This window comes from Stigmatopora argus, chromosome 12, assembly GCF_051989625.1.
Source record: "Stigmatopora argus isolate UIUO_Sarg chromosome 12, RoL_Sarg_1.0, whole genome shotgun sequence".
NCBI lineage: Eukaryota > Metazoa > Chordata > Actinopteri > Syngnathiformes > Syngnathidae > Stigmatopora > Stigmatopora argus.
The window spans coordinates 3,322,852-3,341,065 of NC_135398.1; the positions used below are offsets into that span (position 1 = coordinate 3,322,852).

Consider the following 18,214-nt stretch of genomic DNA (forward strand, 5'->3'; position numbering starts at 1 on the left):
GTAACCAAAATGATACGGTTGAAATTGTAAAACTATAAGACAAAAAGAAGCAGAAGTGTCAAATGTTACGCAAGTTTGTTTCGAAGTCGATGCTCGCGCATTAAAGCACTGCGGGGCGCGCTCCCGAGAAACCAGGAAACATGGCGGCTCTCATGACACTGAGTCAGGTAACAACTGTACAATTACCTTCATAAAAGTCGAATACTTTGCTCAAAGTTTGCTACCGTGACGCCACAACTAAGCTAACAAATGCAAGACTTAATTTTGACATTTGAATTGTGTATTTCTTGTCCTAGTCAACTTGTTTTGAATGGTTTTGTCACTGCGCATTAAAGCCGCCGAGCACGCCTTTGCCAGGAAATTAAAAGTTCACATCGCTGACTAGAACAACAAAAAGCTCGACTAAACTTTGTCAGAACATAAAAATTGAAACAATTAATTCAAATGTATAAGTTATTTTTTTACATTTGTGCGTTTCCTCTCTAGTTATCGAGTGGCAGCCCTGTCTACGAGAACTACTACAGACAGGTATGACAATGCTACAGCGTCCTTTCGATGTAAATTTTTATTTTGTTTGTTTGTTTGTTATACTCATTTACGGTCATTTTTTGCCGTTGTTGCAGCTGGACCCAATAAACAGTGGCAAGATATCAGCTGGAGATGCAGCTCAGTTCTTAAAAAAGTCCGGATTGTCAGATAACACACTAGGAAAGGTTTGATATATACTGCTGGGTTTCCCAATTTTACGAGTAATTTATTGTATATAGACAAAATGTTTGTTTTTCTTTTGAATTGAATGCTTTTATTGTCATTATACAAATATAATGAGATTTAAACCTTCAGCTGAAGTGCACAAATAACAACAAATAATAATAACTAATCAATAAATAATTTAAAAAAATCAATAAGTAATAAATAAATAGTCATGGTAGTCAACATACTAATTACTCAACAACGTAAATAAGTATGGAAGTGCACAAATAACAACAAACAAATGAACAAATAACTAATCAATAAATAATAATAATAATTTATAAACAATCAATAATTAACAATAAATAATAATACGTTATAAATAATCATAAGTAATAAATAATCAACACATTGGTCAACATTATAAGTACTCAACAACATAGATAAGTAGTCAAACAAATGAACAAATAAATAATAATAATTAATAAAAAATCAATAATTAACAATAAATAATAATAAGTTATAAATAATCACAAGTAACAAATAATCAACACATTGTTCAACATTATAAGTAGTCAACAACACAAATAAGTAGTCAACAACACAAATAAGTAGTCAACAACATAAATAAGTAGTCAACAACATAAATAAGTAGTCAACAACATAAATAAGTAGTCAACAACATAAATAAGTAGTCAACAACATAAATAAGTAGTCAACAACATAGATAAGTAGTCAACAACATAGATAAGTAGTCAACAACATAGATAAGTAGTCAACAACATAGATAAGTAGTCAACAACATAGATAAGTAGTCAACAACATAGATAAGTAGTCAACAACATAGATAAGTAGTCAACATGAATAAGTGGTCACATAAATAATCTATTTAAAATGTTTTGGTGTTTGATGTGTAATGTTTGTTCTAACTTTCATCCAGCTGTTCTGAGATTATCATAATTTGACACTGTTTCTTTCCAAATTATTTCAAACTATTCATCAATGGTGTGAATAATGACACAATAGCACACAGAAATAGCATACATAATAGCTACTCCTTTATTTGTGTACAGATCAGAATGAAATTAGAAGTCTTATTTTTTGTTTAGTTTATCTCCGGTCTGATTGATAAATTAATAAATTGTCAGGTTAAGCTTGATTCTCCATTTTTCATAGCTGCATCAAACTTAAATTTGCTAGGACTTTTGTTCTGTTTTTTTGTTTTGTTTCTAATTTTATTAACTAAAGTAGATATTGTTAGCTGTTATTTGTTAGCATTAATGTCATTTTTTTCCCCACCCCTATTCACAGATATGGTATTTGGCTGACTCGGAGCGGAGAGGGTATTTGGACAAGCGGGTAACACAAAGACTTTCTTTTGTCCAAATTATGATGTCATTGTGTACGCTGACGTGCGTGCTAGTCACCGGGTTCATTCTTCTTCCCTGTCCTCTACCCACCTTTTTCTTTTAGGGTTTCTTCATCGCCTTAAGATTGGTCGCCTCAGCGCAAGCGGGCCATGATGTTGGCTTCAGCAACCTCAATAAAACGGTGGCACCTCCCAAATTTGTGAGTAATACCCGCATTTGAGAATTCATGCGTTTCTGATGCACACAGTTGTATTAAAGAAAAAAAATAATGAATTGAGGACAATGCCGTGTCATTGTGGAATGTGATTGGTTGTTTGTCACTGCATGTGCACTAACCAATCACGATGAGGGTCAAACCTGTACAAAATGAATGGACCAGTATGACGTTTAAACAGTGTATTTAGTAGCCAAAACATGAGGTCCAGCTTTGAACTCTAGTGACATCAACAACCGTACATGAACAGTTTTTGTAATTAATTATGCTCACTTTTTGCACAACATTGTGATAAATTAACACTGTAAATTTAAAATATTTTTGTATCTAGTGGTGCAAAATGGCAGTTGTTCTGTTGTGGGTTAAGTTGACCTGTATGGGATTTATTGCACTAAATATGAACTGAGTCATTAGCAAATTGTGCTGAAGAAGTGATAAATATTGATTTGAGAATATTATATTATAAGTAACTTAACAGGTGTTAAAGGGTCATGTTTTGTGAATTTTAATCGAATCTATTTTGTTTTGAATAAGATCTTAATTATCTACAAATCTGTTTGTTTAAAAAAACTATTTCTAATAATTATTATTTTTAAAACTATTAATTGGGAGTAGTTATTTTGCACTGTAAAATATAATGTTTGTTTTACCTAATGTGAATAATTAAAATGTAATCAACATTAAGCATTCACTGATTGGTTAGTAATGGTGTTAATGATTTCTACAAATTATTTAGAAGAGTATTGTGCTAGACTGAAACCCTAAAAATAATAGTTGGCAACTATATGCATATTTAAAAAAATAAATAAAAATAAACATTAAATTTGATGTTATTTTTTGCAGCGTGACACGGGCAGCCCATTATTAAGTGTCCCCACATCGGATTCGCATTGGACAATTAGGGTAAGCATTTTATTTAATATTCACCGATACATAATACAATTATACGACTGGGCTCTATTTCTCTCCCGTTAAACTCATTTTTTCTTTCCAGCCGGATGAAAAAGGGAAATTTGAAGGCATTTTTGAGAGTCTGACCCCAGTGAATGGCCTCGTCTCTGGTGACAGAGTTAAGCCTGTCTTGATCAATTCCAAACTTCCTTTGGATGTGCTGGGAAAGGTAAGGTTACATTTTTATAATTCTAATTCTTGCATGTTTATTAAAAGAGGTAATGCAAAGCAAAATGTGTTTCGGATTGTCCCCTTTCAATATGAATTGTTTTTCTTTCGAAATATATTTGCGATGACATTAGCACGAGCTCAATCTCTTTAAACCTGGAAATATTTGCATTTTCATGGTGCAAATGTGAAGAAAGTAAAGAAAATGATGCTCTTGTCTTTGTGCAGATATGGGACCTGGGCGACGCAGACAAAGATGGCTACTTGGACAAAGAAGAATTCATCGTGGTAACTTGAGCATTTGACAATAATTTCGAGAAAAGAAAGTGTCTTCCTAACGCAATATTTGTCACCATTTCAGGTCATGCACCTTGCGTACCGAGCCATGGAGAAGGAGCCGGTGCCCGCCACCTTGCCTCCATCCCTCATCCCGCCGTCCAGGAGGAAAAAGGTGGCAGGAACTATCCCCGGCGCCATTGCCGTGTTGCCTTCCAGGTCAGCCTCATTTGCGCTGAAGGACAGCACGAGAAGCATCTCACCCCTCGCCAGCGCCTCACCCGTCACTAGCCCGGCAGCCAGGCTAACCCCAAAGCACTCCTTTAACGCCAGAAAAGAGGTATGTTGCCAACAATACCCATAATAGTAGTACTTACATGTGCTTAGACATAGAAAATACGTGTATCTGTGTATTATATCAGTACATTGTAAGTATTTTTATCTAAACGCAGAGACGGCTTGTGGCCAAAATGGATATTTCTTGTATTAAAACACTTTTCCATTGCTAATCAAGTGGCTCAACTTGTTTTGCTACATTCTTGTGTTCTTCACCTGTGTTACCTCTGCACCTTGTTACGCTTCTAAGCTTCTACTTGTGGCACTTGGACAAACAGGTTTACCCGTGTACATGAAGGATTGGCCTGCAGATTGCCTTTTCACTCCTTATTCTACAGTCATTAACATGACATGACATTGAACAAGGGACATTTGATAGTAAAATATAGTTTTAATACCATGTATTGTTTCCCATGTCCTATGTCCTCTTACTCGTGTATTTAAAGCAACAGATCAAAATGACTGAACAGTACCTTAATAATAATAATAGGCATAATGTTGATGATAATTATGTTTCTGTCCTGAATTTCAGCCCGAGCAGCAGTGGGTAGTGCCAGTGGCTGACAGGGGGCGATACTACGACATTTTTAAGAAAACTGACGTCGACAATGACGGACTGGTCGACGGGACGGAAGTCATTGAGATTTTCATGCACTGCAGCCTATCCCAGACCATGCTGGCCCAAATCTGGTGAGCGCATGCTTAGCTTTTGACTTGCTGGTATATTTAAAGAGCAAATAAAAAATGTCCTAATTGAAGACCAGGATCACATATAGTACCACTGCACTCCTGTAGGAGGTGCTAATGCTCCCTTACAAGTGCGAAGTACCTTTCATGCTTGTTGTTGTTAACCGCCATCTCGCGGCTGTAATGCAAACGACAACAAAAATTAAAACCCTCCATTGTCTGTACAGTCATACCTCTACTTACGAAATTAATTGGTTCCTGAACTTTTTTCGTAACTTGAATATTCCGTAAGTAGACCAGTACTTTATATGTAAATTCTGTAATTGGTTCCTTGGTCTTCAAAAAAACGACCAACTCAACCTTTGAACAATGATCAGCATCCCAATTTTGTATGAAAGATGTGAGAAGCAGACAATATATTATAAGAAAATTATTTCTTAATGTAATTAAATGAATAACAGGTTTGCAAAAACTTGTTCTATTTGTGCAGTAGTACAGTACAGTAAGGAAAAAAGCTAACATTAGCACACAACACATTCACATAAATACACATCTAAACAACTACAAATGATTAATTCAAATAAACTCCGCATTAAATACAACTCAAAAAGAGTAAAAGTCTCTTGCCGTTGAGTGCAGAAAGGCCATGCCAAGGAGCCGTCGCTCTTAGTTATGATCTGAGAGGCTCCAACCAGAAGTAAACCAGGCTGCAATAATGTTACCAGGACAATTTTATAAGCGAACCCTACTTCAGTGTAAAATAAGATACATTTTTTTTTTCAAATTCAAGATTTATAAATTCCTCACAGCACTGATTGGCTAAGCAGTGTCACGTGATCATCTGCAGGCAATGATGGTCAAGAGTATTTAGTGATGCAATTTCTGAATTGATCATGGAGAAAATAAATGTGCAGGGGGCTCGCCGACACCAAACAGACGGGCAAGCTGACGCCGGAGCAGTTTTCACTGGCCATGCACCTGATCCAGCAGAAGATCACCAAAGACATCGATCCGCCTACCACTCTCACGCCCGACATGATTCCTCCTTCGGAGAGGACTATGTCCATGATGCCGTCTTCCGTGCCTCCTCTTGTAAGTTCTGAGTTGATCTTCTGGTTTTCCCGTCCCGTTGTTTTACATTTAGTTAATCTTTCAGTCAATTTGCTCCGGTAGAGGTTTTTTTCTGATGCACGAACAGTGTGATTTCATTTGAGAACACTTTTCCTAGCTAAATTTCAAATTAGTGATCAAAATTTTATATTTATTTTACTATAGCATGGGTTGTCAGACTCGGGTTGGTTCGCGGGCCGCGTTAACGTCAACTCGATTTCATGTGGGCCGGACCATTTTATATATAATATTTAGATATTTTTTATTAAATGGATTAAAAGCCCTGAATATTCATTTTTTTAAAGATCTAAAACAATGTTTATTTTAGCTTTTTTAAATATATTTTTAGATTTTACAAAATGATTTTTGAACCAAAAATGGATTTAAAAATTACAATTATTGATTTAAAAGGGGGGAAATCAGGAAATGTAATATACATCTATACTCTTCATTTTAATTTGATCCTAAAACAGAAAGTCGGCATTCATGATTTACTTTCCCGGGCTACACAAAATGATGCGGTGGGCCAGATTTGGCCCCCGGGCCACCACTTTGACACATTTGCACTATAGAAAAGTCTTTAGAATGAATAAACTCATTTTAAGTTCTCAATTGAAAAACCGTAACGAATTACATTTTGTATGTAGTCTTCACAACACTGAAAATATTTTCATTTATTCCTAAAACGTTCCCACTGCGTTTGCTTTGTTTTTTACTAGGGGGTGCTATTGCCCCATCTAAATATTCTGCGCAATAACTCTCTTTTGTTCCCCCCCAACTTTTCTTGCCTAATTATATATGCTCCTGACAACCAGGAAAAAAAATGTTGTCCAATCACATTTATTTTGAAATTCCTCAATCTATGTGAAGTAATTGGAATACTGCAAAAGAAATTTGGTATCATTGGAAAGCTCTGAATCTCCTCAATAGAGCACAAAATCCGATTGGATGCACTGAGTGGGAGATATTTAAGTTTACAAATGTCCTCTATAGAGGACAAATCTGAACTACTGGTAGTCATTAGGATATCTGTACTTGGTCGTACATTTTTAGCTTGTTTTGGAAATTAATCCATCTCAATGCATTCACACTTTACATAACAAAAAGAAACAGAGAAACTTTGCAAGTCGGTGGGGGTAACACTGAAAAGTAGTGTTCAGGTTAGAATTAGATAGTGATGTAAATTCTTACCCCTGTTCCATTTTATATAAGCAGTTAATAAAGAGTCGCTGAACAAGTGTCAGTGGGCGACATAAGCAAACAGTCTTTAATACAGTATAGGTACTCGGATATCACATAGATCCCTTTAAATGTTTCTCGCGCGGGACACAAATAATTGCTTCAGGTTCTTTCTCAAACTTCCTCGAAGTGCATTTGGCATGACATCATGATTCAATATGGTGCATTCTTTTGTGTCGTCTCGTCAGAGTGGTTTTTCATGTATTGTGCGGCTGTTTGGGCCGCATGAGACGCATTTCCTTCCTTTCGATTGTTTTGCTGCTGACATCGGCACGGAGCTCCTTCACTGATCCCAATCCTTAATTCGTCACCCTTTTCCTCCCTCTTCCAATATCATTCCTTTTCTCTCCCATTTTTTTTTTTCGTCATGGCCTCAGGACCTCAGTGCCATAGCGCCAGCAGAGTTAACGGGCATCAAAGAGCTCGATGACCTCAGCCAGGAAATCACTCAGCTGCAGAGGTGAGCCAGGAGGAGGGATTTGTTTCTCTTCCTTTTGAAAAATAAAAACGATGGGATATGAGCTCCATAAAACGACAAGCTTTTATTTATTTTCGATTATATCAACATTCGGGAGTCCTGCTGATGCTATCAGCCGTCTCTTAAGTGAGGCGCTGCCAAGGAAAGTAGTATGCAGGGTCTTCATTTGAAAGTCAAATCAGACCATTTTTTTTTTCCCTTCGCACACAATTTTTAGTTCAAATCATGTTGAGTTTGTCGCCGGACAGTGTACAGTTTATTGTCGGCCTTTAATCCACAATCTGCTGTTGTGGTCATCTGCTCATGACAATAGAAAAAGAATGGATGAATGTGTAACAAGTGCAAAAGTGATTGGATCTGCAAAGGAATTTTTTTTCTTGCTAAATTTACTCTGTGATTTGTGGACAGTTTTGCACTTGTGACGGAGTTAGTATGTTTTATGTATGTAATCGGATTGCTTCGATACTGTTTAGGACTAAAAATGTATGCAAAGCATCATACATTATGCATTATATTAAATCCTAAAGTACTGGAGGTTATCAATTTGATGATTGGAAAGTTAATTTTTAAGATGCGATTGTTACGAAGTCAATGTCATTTTATGATATATGGCCCATATCTTTCTTTTTTATTTCCATATACCAATACTGTATTCATATTAGTGGTTATATTTGTCACTGCTGAATTCACTGTCGATTACAACCTGTTGTACTTGTACAGTTTCAGACCTTATATTTTATTTGTATATCAATAATTTTGGCTTTTGTTATCTGGTTTTCCTGTAGAGAGAAATTAATCTTAGAACATGAGCTTAAAGAAAAGGAAGAAAGCATCAGAAGGCAAAATCATGCAGTTCAGGTAAAATGGGGCCTATGAAATAAGCTTAAATGAGGTAAAGATTCTTCTACACTACTTACAAGATTTATTTTGTTTTTTTTTGTTTAGAACATGCAGCATGACTTGAACAGAGAGGGCAGCAGCTTGCAGGACATCGAGTCCCACAAGAAGGATGCTCAAAAGCGTCTGGATGAGATGGACCAGCAGCGCTCCAAGCTGGACGGAGTGCTAAATGACATAAAGCGAAAGTGTCAGGAGGAGTCTCAGACGGTTAGCGTTGTTGCCGCTTTCGCTATCTAACAGATGACTAGTTGTGAAATATGAATTCCCAGCTGTCCCCTCTCAGATTTCCACCCTTCAGAATCAGATCCGCTCCCAGGAGAGTGACTATCGGGACCGGGAGAAAGAAGCAAGCCGCACCAAGACAGACTTGAGCCGCCTTCAGGAAGAAGAGGCCCAGCTGGAGCAGAGTCTGCTCCAGGGCCGTGCCCAGCTTGAGAATATCTTCAAGTCTCTGAAGTCCACCCAGGAGGAGATCAGCCAGGTTAGAGTGGATTGATGCAACACATGTACCGGAGGGTGGCAACGATCATCTCGTTCTTTAATTCAGTTAAATATTCCAAAATATTTTGACATGATCACCTAGCGAGATCCTTTTTTTCTTCTTGATCTTAATAGTAAACCACCTAGGATGGTTGTTAAACTCTTCTATCTTTAGAAAGTAACTCAAAATTATATATAGTCATCTACTGTAAACTAAATAATAATAATGATATAGGTCACATGTGTCAAAGTGGCGGCCTGAGGGGCAAATCTGGCCCACCGCATCATTTTGTGTGGCCCGGGAAAGTAAGTCATGAGTGCCGACTTTCTGTTTTAGGATCAAATTAAAATGAAGAGTATAGATGTATATTAAATTTCCTGATTTCCCCCCTTTTAAATCAATAATTGTAATTTTTAAACCATTTTTTCTGTGTTTTTAGTTCAAAAATCATTTAGTAAAATCTAAAAATATATTTAAAAAAAGCTAAAATAAACATTGTTTTAGATCTATAAAAAACTGAATATTCAGGGATTTTAATCCAGTTCTTTTAATCAATTTATATCAAAAAAAAATCTAAATATTATATCTAAAATGGTCCGGCCCACATGAAATCGAGTTGATGTTAACGCGGCCCGCGAACCAACCCGAGTCTCGCACCCCTGATATAGGTAATGGATGGCAATAAAAGAAAGATCAGGGTTGACGGAGTCCAAATCCTTTCTAGTTCGGCAGTAGGCGTGTACAACAATAACACTGTTTGTTTTTCCACGCGGATGAAAGTAACTTTCTCCCCCTGTGGTGCTTTCAGGCTCGCAGCAAGTTGTCTCTGATCCAGGAGAACCAGGAGGAGTTCACCAAAACCATTGAGCAGTACAACAGTGCCATTCGAGACCTCACCGGGGGAAACAACATGGTGGACACCAGCCACCTGCTCTCGGAAAAGGAGAATGGCGCCTTTGGGAGTGCAGTGGTGAGCATCCTCCTTTTGTTTTGTGGCTGTCCCATCTCTTGAAGGTGTAACTGACCTACCTCTCACCACTTGCCTCTTTAGGATGACTCATTCAAAACAAGGATTGCCATGTTCAACACCAGCGTTGCAAAAGGCTCTCCTGCAGGTTCCTTCCAGATGGATGATCCTTTCAAAGGTCTTCCTGAGATTTTAGAGTGAATCCTATTTGCCATGCTCATTTGCTGTTCGTGTTCTTCTAGATCCCTTTGGAGATGCGTTCAAGGAAAGCGATCCCTTCCGGGGTCCCGCGTCTCTTGATGTATTTAGTGGAACTGGCAGCTCAGACCTGTTCACATCTTTGGACACATTTGCAGGAAGGCCTAAGCCGCCAGTAAAGGTGAGGTTGGAAATTTGGAGGGTGCAAGCAAGCAGGCTTACAGTGAGTTTGAGCTCGTCACTGAACTTTGGTTTTTCTTCCTCAGCCCGGCTCCATCCACAGTCGTCTGGGTTTTCCATCCAGCAGCCCAAAACCAAAGCATTCAGGTACCAGAAGCACTGCATGGTAGCCCAAAGAGTTGTTAGAGCTTCCTAGCTGAGGAATTTGTCCTCCATTTTCAGATCACAACGGTCTAAATCAAGGGTGTAAAACTCGGGTTGGTTCGCGGGCCACATTAACGTCAATGCCAGACAATTTTAGATCTAATATCTAGATTTTTTTTTAAATTTTCTAAATTGGATTAAAAGAACTGGATCAAAAGCCCTAAATAGTCTGTTTTTATAGATCTAAAATAATTTTTATTTGAGCTTTTTTTTCTTATTAATGAAAAATGTCTTTTAATCATGTTTTTTTTATTTCAAATGGAAAAAAAATATTTTTTTAAAGTGGAAAACGGAAAATATTTGTATATTTATTTTTAGATTTTACAAAATGCTTTTTGAACTAAAAACACACAAAAAAAATTGGATTAAAAAAACTGCAATTATTGATTTTAAAAAGGGGGAAATCAGGAAATGTAATGTACATCTATAATCATTTGAATTTGATCCTAAAACAGAAAGTCGGCACTCATGATTTACTTTCCTGGGCCGCACAAAATGAGGCGGTGGGCCAGATTTGGCCAGCAGGCCGGCACTTTGACACCTGTGGTCTAAATTAAAGACCTTGATCAAAATTTCCCCATGATAGTAGAATACATGAACACTGTGTTAGATTAGGGATAATCCTGGTGCATTCCCAATGGCGAGTCAGGTAGGATCTTCACTTCTCTCAGCCTATCGTCTATCAATTGTCTGACGACAAGGTTCAACTTGTTAGATTTAATTCAATTTTGCTGAATCTTTGGAAAACAACTTGCTAAAAACGCAAGATGACGTGTATGAAACCGTACTGCTTAGTGGAAATGAGGCTTTTACTATAAATAGAATTCATGTGAAGGAATATTGTCCAACACTTTTCATGTGTGACATGTCAGAATTACGTTTTTTTTTTTCCTCCTAAGGCTTCAAATGTTCCGGTTGTTTGAAACTATTTTTAGTCGGGTCTTCTTATTTAACTACAGGCAACCTAAAAATAACCCCTCATGTACACCTCTGGAAAAACAGGAGGTTGGCAGAAGCCAAACACAACAGAAAATCGGTGACTTGTACCAGGGTACACTGTCACTCCTTGATTCATTCCCCCTCCGCCACCTTAACACTTGCTGCGCTTCAGTTTTAGACTTTTTTTTCAGTGCGGAAGTTTTTTTTTTAAAGGCAGGGTAAAAGAGGAGTGCTTATGCCGCTAACCGACGCGTTGCCCGTCATCAAACGAACACAGAAGCGACTGTGGACCTGCGTCGGCTTACTGTGCCAAAAAGAAAACACACGGCCCTGGCTCCACATGAATGGGCCCTCTTGTGGTTGCGCATGCACAACAAACATATTCACTTACAATGTTTTGTTTTTTCACTGTAACCATCTGCACGTCCCCCCCCCCCCCTTCTTTTTTATTAAGCGGCATACCACAGAGCTTCAAAATAAGCCCGGCACAGTTCTGCTCTAACAGTGCTTCAACTGACGCCTTTAATTAACTAATCAGTTGCATACGTCAGGTTAAACAGAGCCCCCCCTTCTACTTTTTAGGATTTGGGCAAATGTCATGGAACGTTTAGACGCTGTGGGGCCCCTAAAAATAGCAGTGGGCCTTCAGTGGAATGAAGCGTAATTTTGAAGCATGCGGTCTGTGAGTTTGGAGGTTTTTTTTTTCTCAAGTGTGTCAATATGCTGCTGTTGCAGGGTCGGTCCGGACGCCGAACACCCACTTTGCAGCCAACCCTTTGAGGAACAACACTGGGTTTCCAGATCTTAGCCAGTTGTCCAAGGTCAGCATCAAATGTCTGAGTGGATGCTTAAGAGGCATAACTCATGTTTTAAAATTTTGTTTGGTTTTATTATTTTTTTCATGTTCCATTTGTACATGTGCGTCATGGCAGCATAAAGGAAAGAAACATATGGAAGTGGAAATCAGGCAGCAATCTATGTATGGAATGTTTTTCAATGCGTTTAGACAGCGGGAGTAGAGCCAAAAAAAAATCATATATTGTAATTGCAATAGGAGGAGACCTCTTAACCCTTAATTAGCCAAATGGCTATTTTTGTTAATTGGGAAAAATTGCGTTTTGGTTAATGTAGATCACAATATTAACATATTAATGGGGTCCAGTCCAGTCCATTTTGTCTGCTGCGATCATTTGCTGTGGATTACAATTTGTTAAATGAAATGGTTTCTGTCTTTAGATAGACTGACACCACATTGCGACATAATCACAAAATATGGCAATACTTGACAGGCCTTTACAGGTATTACCCCAAAAAATTGAACATCAAGCCAGTTTCTTTTATTTAGAAATTTGAAATAAAAAAATAAATCAGCTAATTTTATTGAGCCATCCTTGATGTAACTGCTGATTTAACATTTTCAGCACAACCTCAGAAAATCAAAATACTGTGAAGAATTTAAGATTAAAATTCTAACAGGCAAGTCATTCAAAACCTGTAAGAGACTTTAAGAAGTTGCTCTTTGTTTGGTTGGGAAGAACTAGTACCTGTACTTAACATCAGTGTGTCCTTCAATTTCACTTTGAAAATGATCGCATTCAACCCGACAACTTGACGGACGTTTTGTATGAATATGGAAAACAGCAGGGCCTTTTATTTGCATCCACTGACTAATTGGCTCATGCTCTGTATTTAAAAAGAAATAGTCTATATTTTGATCTATAATTACTGCTGCTTTAGAGTCATTCTAACATGATGAACACCATAATGTAAAATGTCTCTCCCCCACACCCGTGTGTTTTTCCTCCAGCCCCAACCACATGTATGAACGCCTTTTAGTCCGATGCCAGAGGCAGCTTGTCGAGTGACGCTCGTTGATTCATTTTTTTTAAAATTACCTTACTTGTGTGTTATCAGAAAACTGACAATCCTGTTCTGCCATCAAAGAAAAGCGTGCCTAACCGGCCTGCCCCGCCTTATGGTAAGATCTATGTGTGTGTGTGTGTTTTTTAGCATACTTGCCAGCAGTGGTTAATTCCAAACACACTTTTTATTAACTCGTGCACAGCCGAGGGTTTCTTTAGTGCAGCTTGCTAGCGGTGTGTCAGAACGCATGCCCTCCAAAAAAGGACCACTTCCTTATTTGAGTTGAGAGATGCAATGAAAGTAGTCAACAGTTGTCAACAGGAAACCTGCCAATATGACATTTCTCATCAGCTCACCAAGTTCAAGGGAGGGCGTTATTGAATTTGGACTTTTTATTTGCTTGTTCACAACTTGTAATTTGGCTCTCCTGTGGTCCATCCTGCTCAGCAAGTGTGAAATGAAACAAGCACGTCTTTTATCGGCTTGCTGTATTTTCTAAAATAGGTATAGGAAATATGCATTTCCAAATTTTGCCACTTTTGTGACTTCACAATCGTACTTTTTACATAATACACTGGATTTCTGCAAAAAAAAGGGAGGCTGCTATCTTTTTTTTGCATCGTCGCAGACTGCCGTTGGTCAGATTTAGACACCTACTAGTGATGAACATATTTAAATCATTTAAATTCAGTGTAGATGAATCATCCATGGTGCTGATAGACTTTCTGCTAAGACGCGTAGGGATTCTTTCAAATGGTGCAAAAAAAAGAAGTATTTACCCGAAGGCCGTGCCCATTGCATGCCCTTCCGCCATCACCTCACACTTGTGCTTTTAAGCAGAAGCGGTGGCGTGAGAAAGTTGCCGTTCCTCTTTGTTTTACCACAACGGGTGGCAGAGGTATGTGTGGCCTCATACATGCTGGGGAAGTGAGAGCCCCAAACCAGTGGGTGACTTAAAACATAGTAGGTGCTAATAATAAACGCTTTCTCAATAGTTGGAAGCAATCTGATCAAAACAGTATTTCCCCTCATTAAAAGGCAGATGTGTTAATGTGTGATATGATTACGAGCACAATCTCGTCAAATATCTCTCACTGTTCAGACAAGGTTTGAAGTAGCATTTTAATCTTCCTTATTGTGGTGGGACAATAAAATGGACAAACTACTACCACTACTGCCACTACTAAAACTACTGCCACTACTAGTACTACTGCCACTACTAGTACTACAAGTACTACTGCCGCTACTAGTCCTACTGCCATTACTAGTACTACTACTACTGCCGCTACTAGTACTACTACTACTGCCACGACTAGTACTACTAGTACTTCTACTTCTACTACTGCCACTACTAGTACTACTACTTCTACTACTGCCACTACTAGTACTACTACTTCTACTACTGCCACTACTAGTACTACTGCCACTACTAGTACTACTACTTCTACTACTGCCGCTACTAGTACTACTACTTCTACTACTGCCGCTACTAGTACTACTAGTACTTCTACTTCTAGTACTACTACTACTGCCACTACTAGTACTACTACTACTGCCACTACTAGTACTACTACTACTGCCACTACTAGTACTACTACTACTGCCACTACTAGTACCTTTCGTAGTATCTCTGGTAGTACCACTAGTACTACTATGCTTTGAAGATGCGCGTTCGATATGAAATAGGGACGGAGACCATTCCGTACCTTGTTTTTTTTAATTTAATTTTGTTAAGATGTTGCTAGTGTTGAGTGATAGAAAGTAGAACAAGGTAGAACTACTCAACTACTAAGGTGTCACAGAATTGCTTACGTGAGGCATATTTTTCCAGAATTTTGAGTTGACACAAAATTCTCACTCTTGGAGGTACCACTATAAAAATATGGTAAAATGAATGAATGGGAATGGATCCACTGTCAGGTGCCAACAAAAAAAAATTAGATATGAACCACTACTGCAATTCTTCAGAGTTAATACATTCTCTTTTTATTGGGAGACATCAAATTCTCATACGCAGGGTCTCAGAGTTTTGTAGTTCAACCCCTGGACTCACTTTTATATTCCCTGCCTGTCTCCTTTTTTTGTGTGCGTGGATGTTCACAGCACATTACTTCCTATCAGAATTGTGTAATGCAATATTGCACATTATGATTTGAAGTTCCACTCCAAAGCGGAGAGTCAAGTTTCCTTTCTTTTACTCCAGCAGGCTCCGAAAAAGCACACAAAGACGGTCCTGCCTTTGTAAGTTTTTATCTGCATGCGTCAAAAAAACTGACTCTCGCCTCTCCTTTTTGATTGGCGGTCCATTCTAGGAAATCAAAGTGCACTACTGTTGCGTTAGCTTTTCGGAGTTAACTAGAATCGCAAAAAAAATCGCTTTTATTCTACAAAATGGCTAACCACATTCATGTGTTGCCTTTTCAAATGAATTTTGTAAAAGCGCAAAGCTCTTTCTTTGACGGCCAGAGGTGGATTTGATTTCACAAACATGTAATTGCAAGTTTCCTGGTATGTTTCTTGCTTCTTGAGAATTTCCAATTCAAAATCACGCTACAATTTTCCTTTTAAGTTAGTCCAGTAAATTTCCACACGCAAACACGGTTCCCTGTAACGTATTTAACATAATACTAATTTAAACCCCCAAACAGGCAAATTATGTTGAAATTAGCATTTACGTCATTCATTTGTAGTTATGCTAGGCGCAGATATACTTATTGCTTGGGCAAATTTTGTTCGGAAATTGGCATTAATTAAAATAAAAAGTCTTCAAGATCTCGATTGTGTTCAAAGCATGTTCCAGCGGCTTTATGTTGCATGGCCGTCTTGTTGAAGGTCTCATGAACGACAATTGTCGCCTTTTGTGTCAGCATGAAAAGTTGCAAAAGGCCTTTTCGTCGTTATTTTGTCTGATTTTTCAGCCAGGATGGCGTATCGGTACACGGTCGATTGGTCGCCGGTCTTTTGGTCGCCCGGAAGGTTATTGATAATTACCATTTAAATCGTTGCTCAAATTCCCTAAATACAAACTGCAAATTACTATTTAGTCATACTTAATGCCCTATTAATTATTAGGCTAAAGAAAAGCTCCAAATTTCCCAGACTTTTATTGTTTTTTTGTTGGAGAACTTGTTAAGACCCTGACGGACGTAGCTTCTTAAAGGGACAACGCATGTACATACAAACTCTTCTACACTCACACGTCGGCTCGGTGAAACTGCTCATGGCCATTTTTGGCTTTTATTGATGCATAGAACGTGTTGTTTTACCTTGTTTGGTTGTCGGTCTTTTGGTCGTCGGTCTTTTGTTCGCCGGTCTTTTGGTCGCCCGTTGTCGCAGTTCGGGCGACCAAAAGACCGCCACCAAAAGACCGCCACCAAAAGACCGCCACCAAAAGACCGCCACCAAAAGACCGGCGACCAAAAGACGGGCGACCAAAAGACGGGCGACCAAAAGACGGGCGACCAAAAGACAGGCGACCAAAAGACGGGCGACCAAAAGACGGGCGACCAAAAGACGGGCGACCAAAAGACGGGCGACCAAAAGACGGGCGACCAAAAGACGGGCGACCAAAAGACGGGCGACCAAAAGACGGGCGACCAAAAGACCGGCGACCAATCGACCGCACACGTGCGTATCAGCTTCTGCTTGTGTCCCCAAACACATTTCGAAAACTGCTGTTTTGGAGTGCGCATGTACAACAGGGCAACGTCTGGTGTGCTTCTATTTGCTTTTATTTTGTCCCTTTTTTGCTTTATTGCCAATCTAACTGCGGTCAGTCATGGCAGCCATGTTTTGGATGTCCTCTGTCTCTCCATGACTCGCATCCCATGTTCAGTCCCGTCCCCCCCTGTCGGCTTTGCCTCGACGCCTAACCTCTCGTTGTGTGGCACCCGCAGTTTGGAAATGAAAGCCAGCAGCTGGAGTGGGCCAAGCGGGAGAGCGAGCGCGAGGAGCAAGAACGGCTGCGGAAACTGCGGCTCCAGGAACAGCGGGACCTGGAGCTGGCCATTGCGCTCAGCCGGGCCGACGCTCCCGGCTCCTGAGAGATCGAATCCCCTCTCGTTTAAAGCCCCCTTTTCCTCCAGACGTTTTTGCACTGACACCGACCGACCGACCACACTCCATCGTGCACGAGCTGGCCTCAAATGACTCCGCATTTAGCATGTAATCTATGTTCATTGCTCCCGAACGACAAGGCAACTATAATCATGGCCAGGATGGATCCTCTTGATGTCAAGTGCGGCTTCATCTGGACGCAACGTAGCCATTTAGGGAAAACACGAAGCAGATGGGTACTCGGCGCCGTCGCCTTATTCCAAAGCCTCCACGGAAACTAGCTTTTTTCTTTTTTTTGAAAACGGTTTTGTTGTATTTATAAGGAAAAGTAGGATTTTTTTTTTTATATGAAATGCACTAAAGCTGTTTTTAATTGGCTTTTATCGACCCTTGAAGGTTCCTTATTTTGTCTGATATTCCACAACTTTGTTACATTGTGTATTGGCTTTCTTTTTTTCGATCAAATACAAGAGCTCAATTGCTCATATATTGTGTCAACCCCCTTTTTTTACAAGCACAGTTTTCCCTGTGGTCGTACCAATCAAAATTAAGGATTGTTTTTTGGAGGATTGGTCCACATTAGATTGCACAGTTGGACCAAATGAAGTGAAATGTATGGATGTTTTCTGGCCTGGTTAATCATGGAAGGTTTTTTTTTAATTTTCTTGCACTGCCATGTATTTATCTTTTTGCATCTTTCATGTAATGCTTTTAATCCAAAACCAAAAGGGATCATTTTCCATTTTTGTTATTTTAGAGCAAAGTTGCATCAGATTTGTTTAAATTGTTTTAAGATGGGAACACTAATTCAAACTCTCTTCCTTTACCTAAAACAAGTTTTCTTGCTTGTATAAAATGTGTTAAACCACTATAGCTTGTTAACAGGTCACTTTTTCGAAATGTA

The 18,214-nt window shown here is 38.9% G+C and overlaps 1 protein-coding gene across 1 annotated transcript; it reads left to right on the plus strand.

Moving 5' to 3' along the window:
- Positions 1 to 12: 12 nt before the first annotated feature.
- On the plus strand, positions 13 to 17,601 carry LOC144086059 (epidermal growth factor receptor substrate 15-like 1). The gene is made up of 23 exons (XM_077615829.1): positions 13 to 167; positions 487 to 528; positions 624 to 713; positions 2,005 to 2,052; positions 2,167 to 2,262; positions 3,121 to 3,180; positions 3,272 to 3,397; positions 3,625 to 3,684; positions 3,758 to 4,012; positions 4,541 to 4,698; positions 5,610 to 5,787; positions 7,422 to 7,504; positions 8,308 to 8,380; positions 8,468 to 8,629; positions 8,706 to 8,903; positions 9,712 to 9,873; positions 9,955 to 10,048; positions 10,113 to 10,249; positions 10,335 to 10,395; positions 12,127 to 12,212; positions 13,306 to 13,369; positions 15,458 to 15,495; positions 17,151 to 17,601. The coding sequence occupies exons 1-23, from the start codon at positions 141 to 143 to the stop codon at positions 17,295 to 17,297; spliced, it is 2,445 nt and encodes an 814-aa protein (XP_077471955.1). The 5' UTR covers positions 13 to 140; the 3' UTR covers positions 17,298 to 17,601.
- Positions 17,602 to 18,214: the final 613 nt, after the last annotated feature.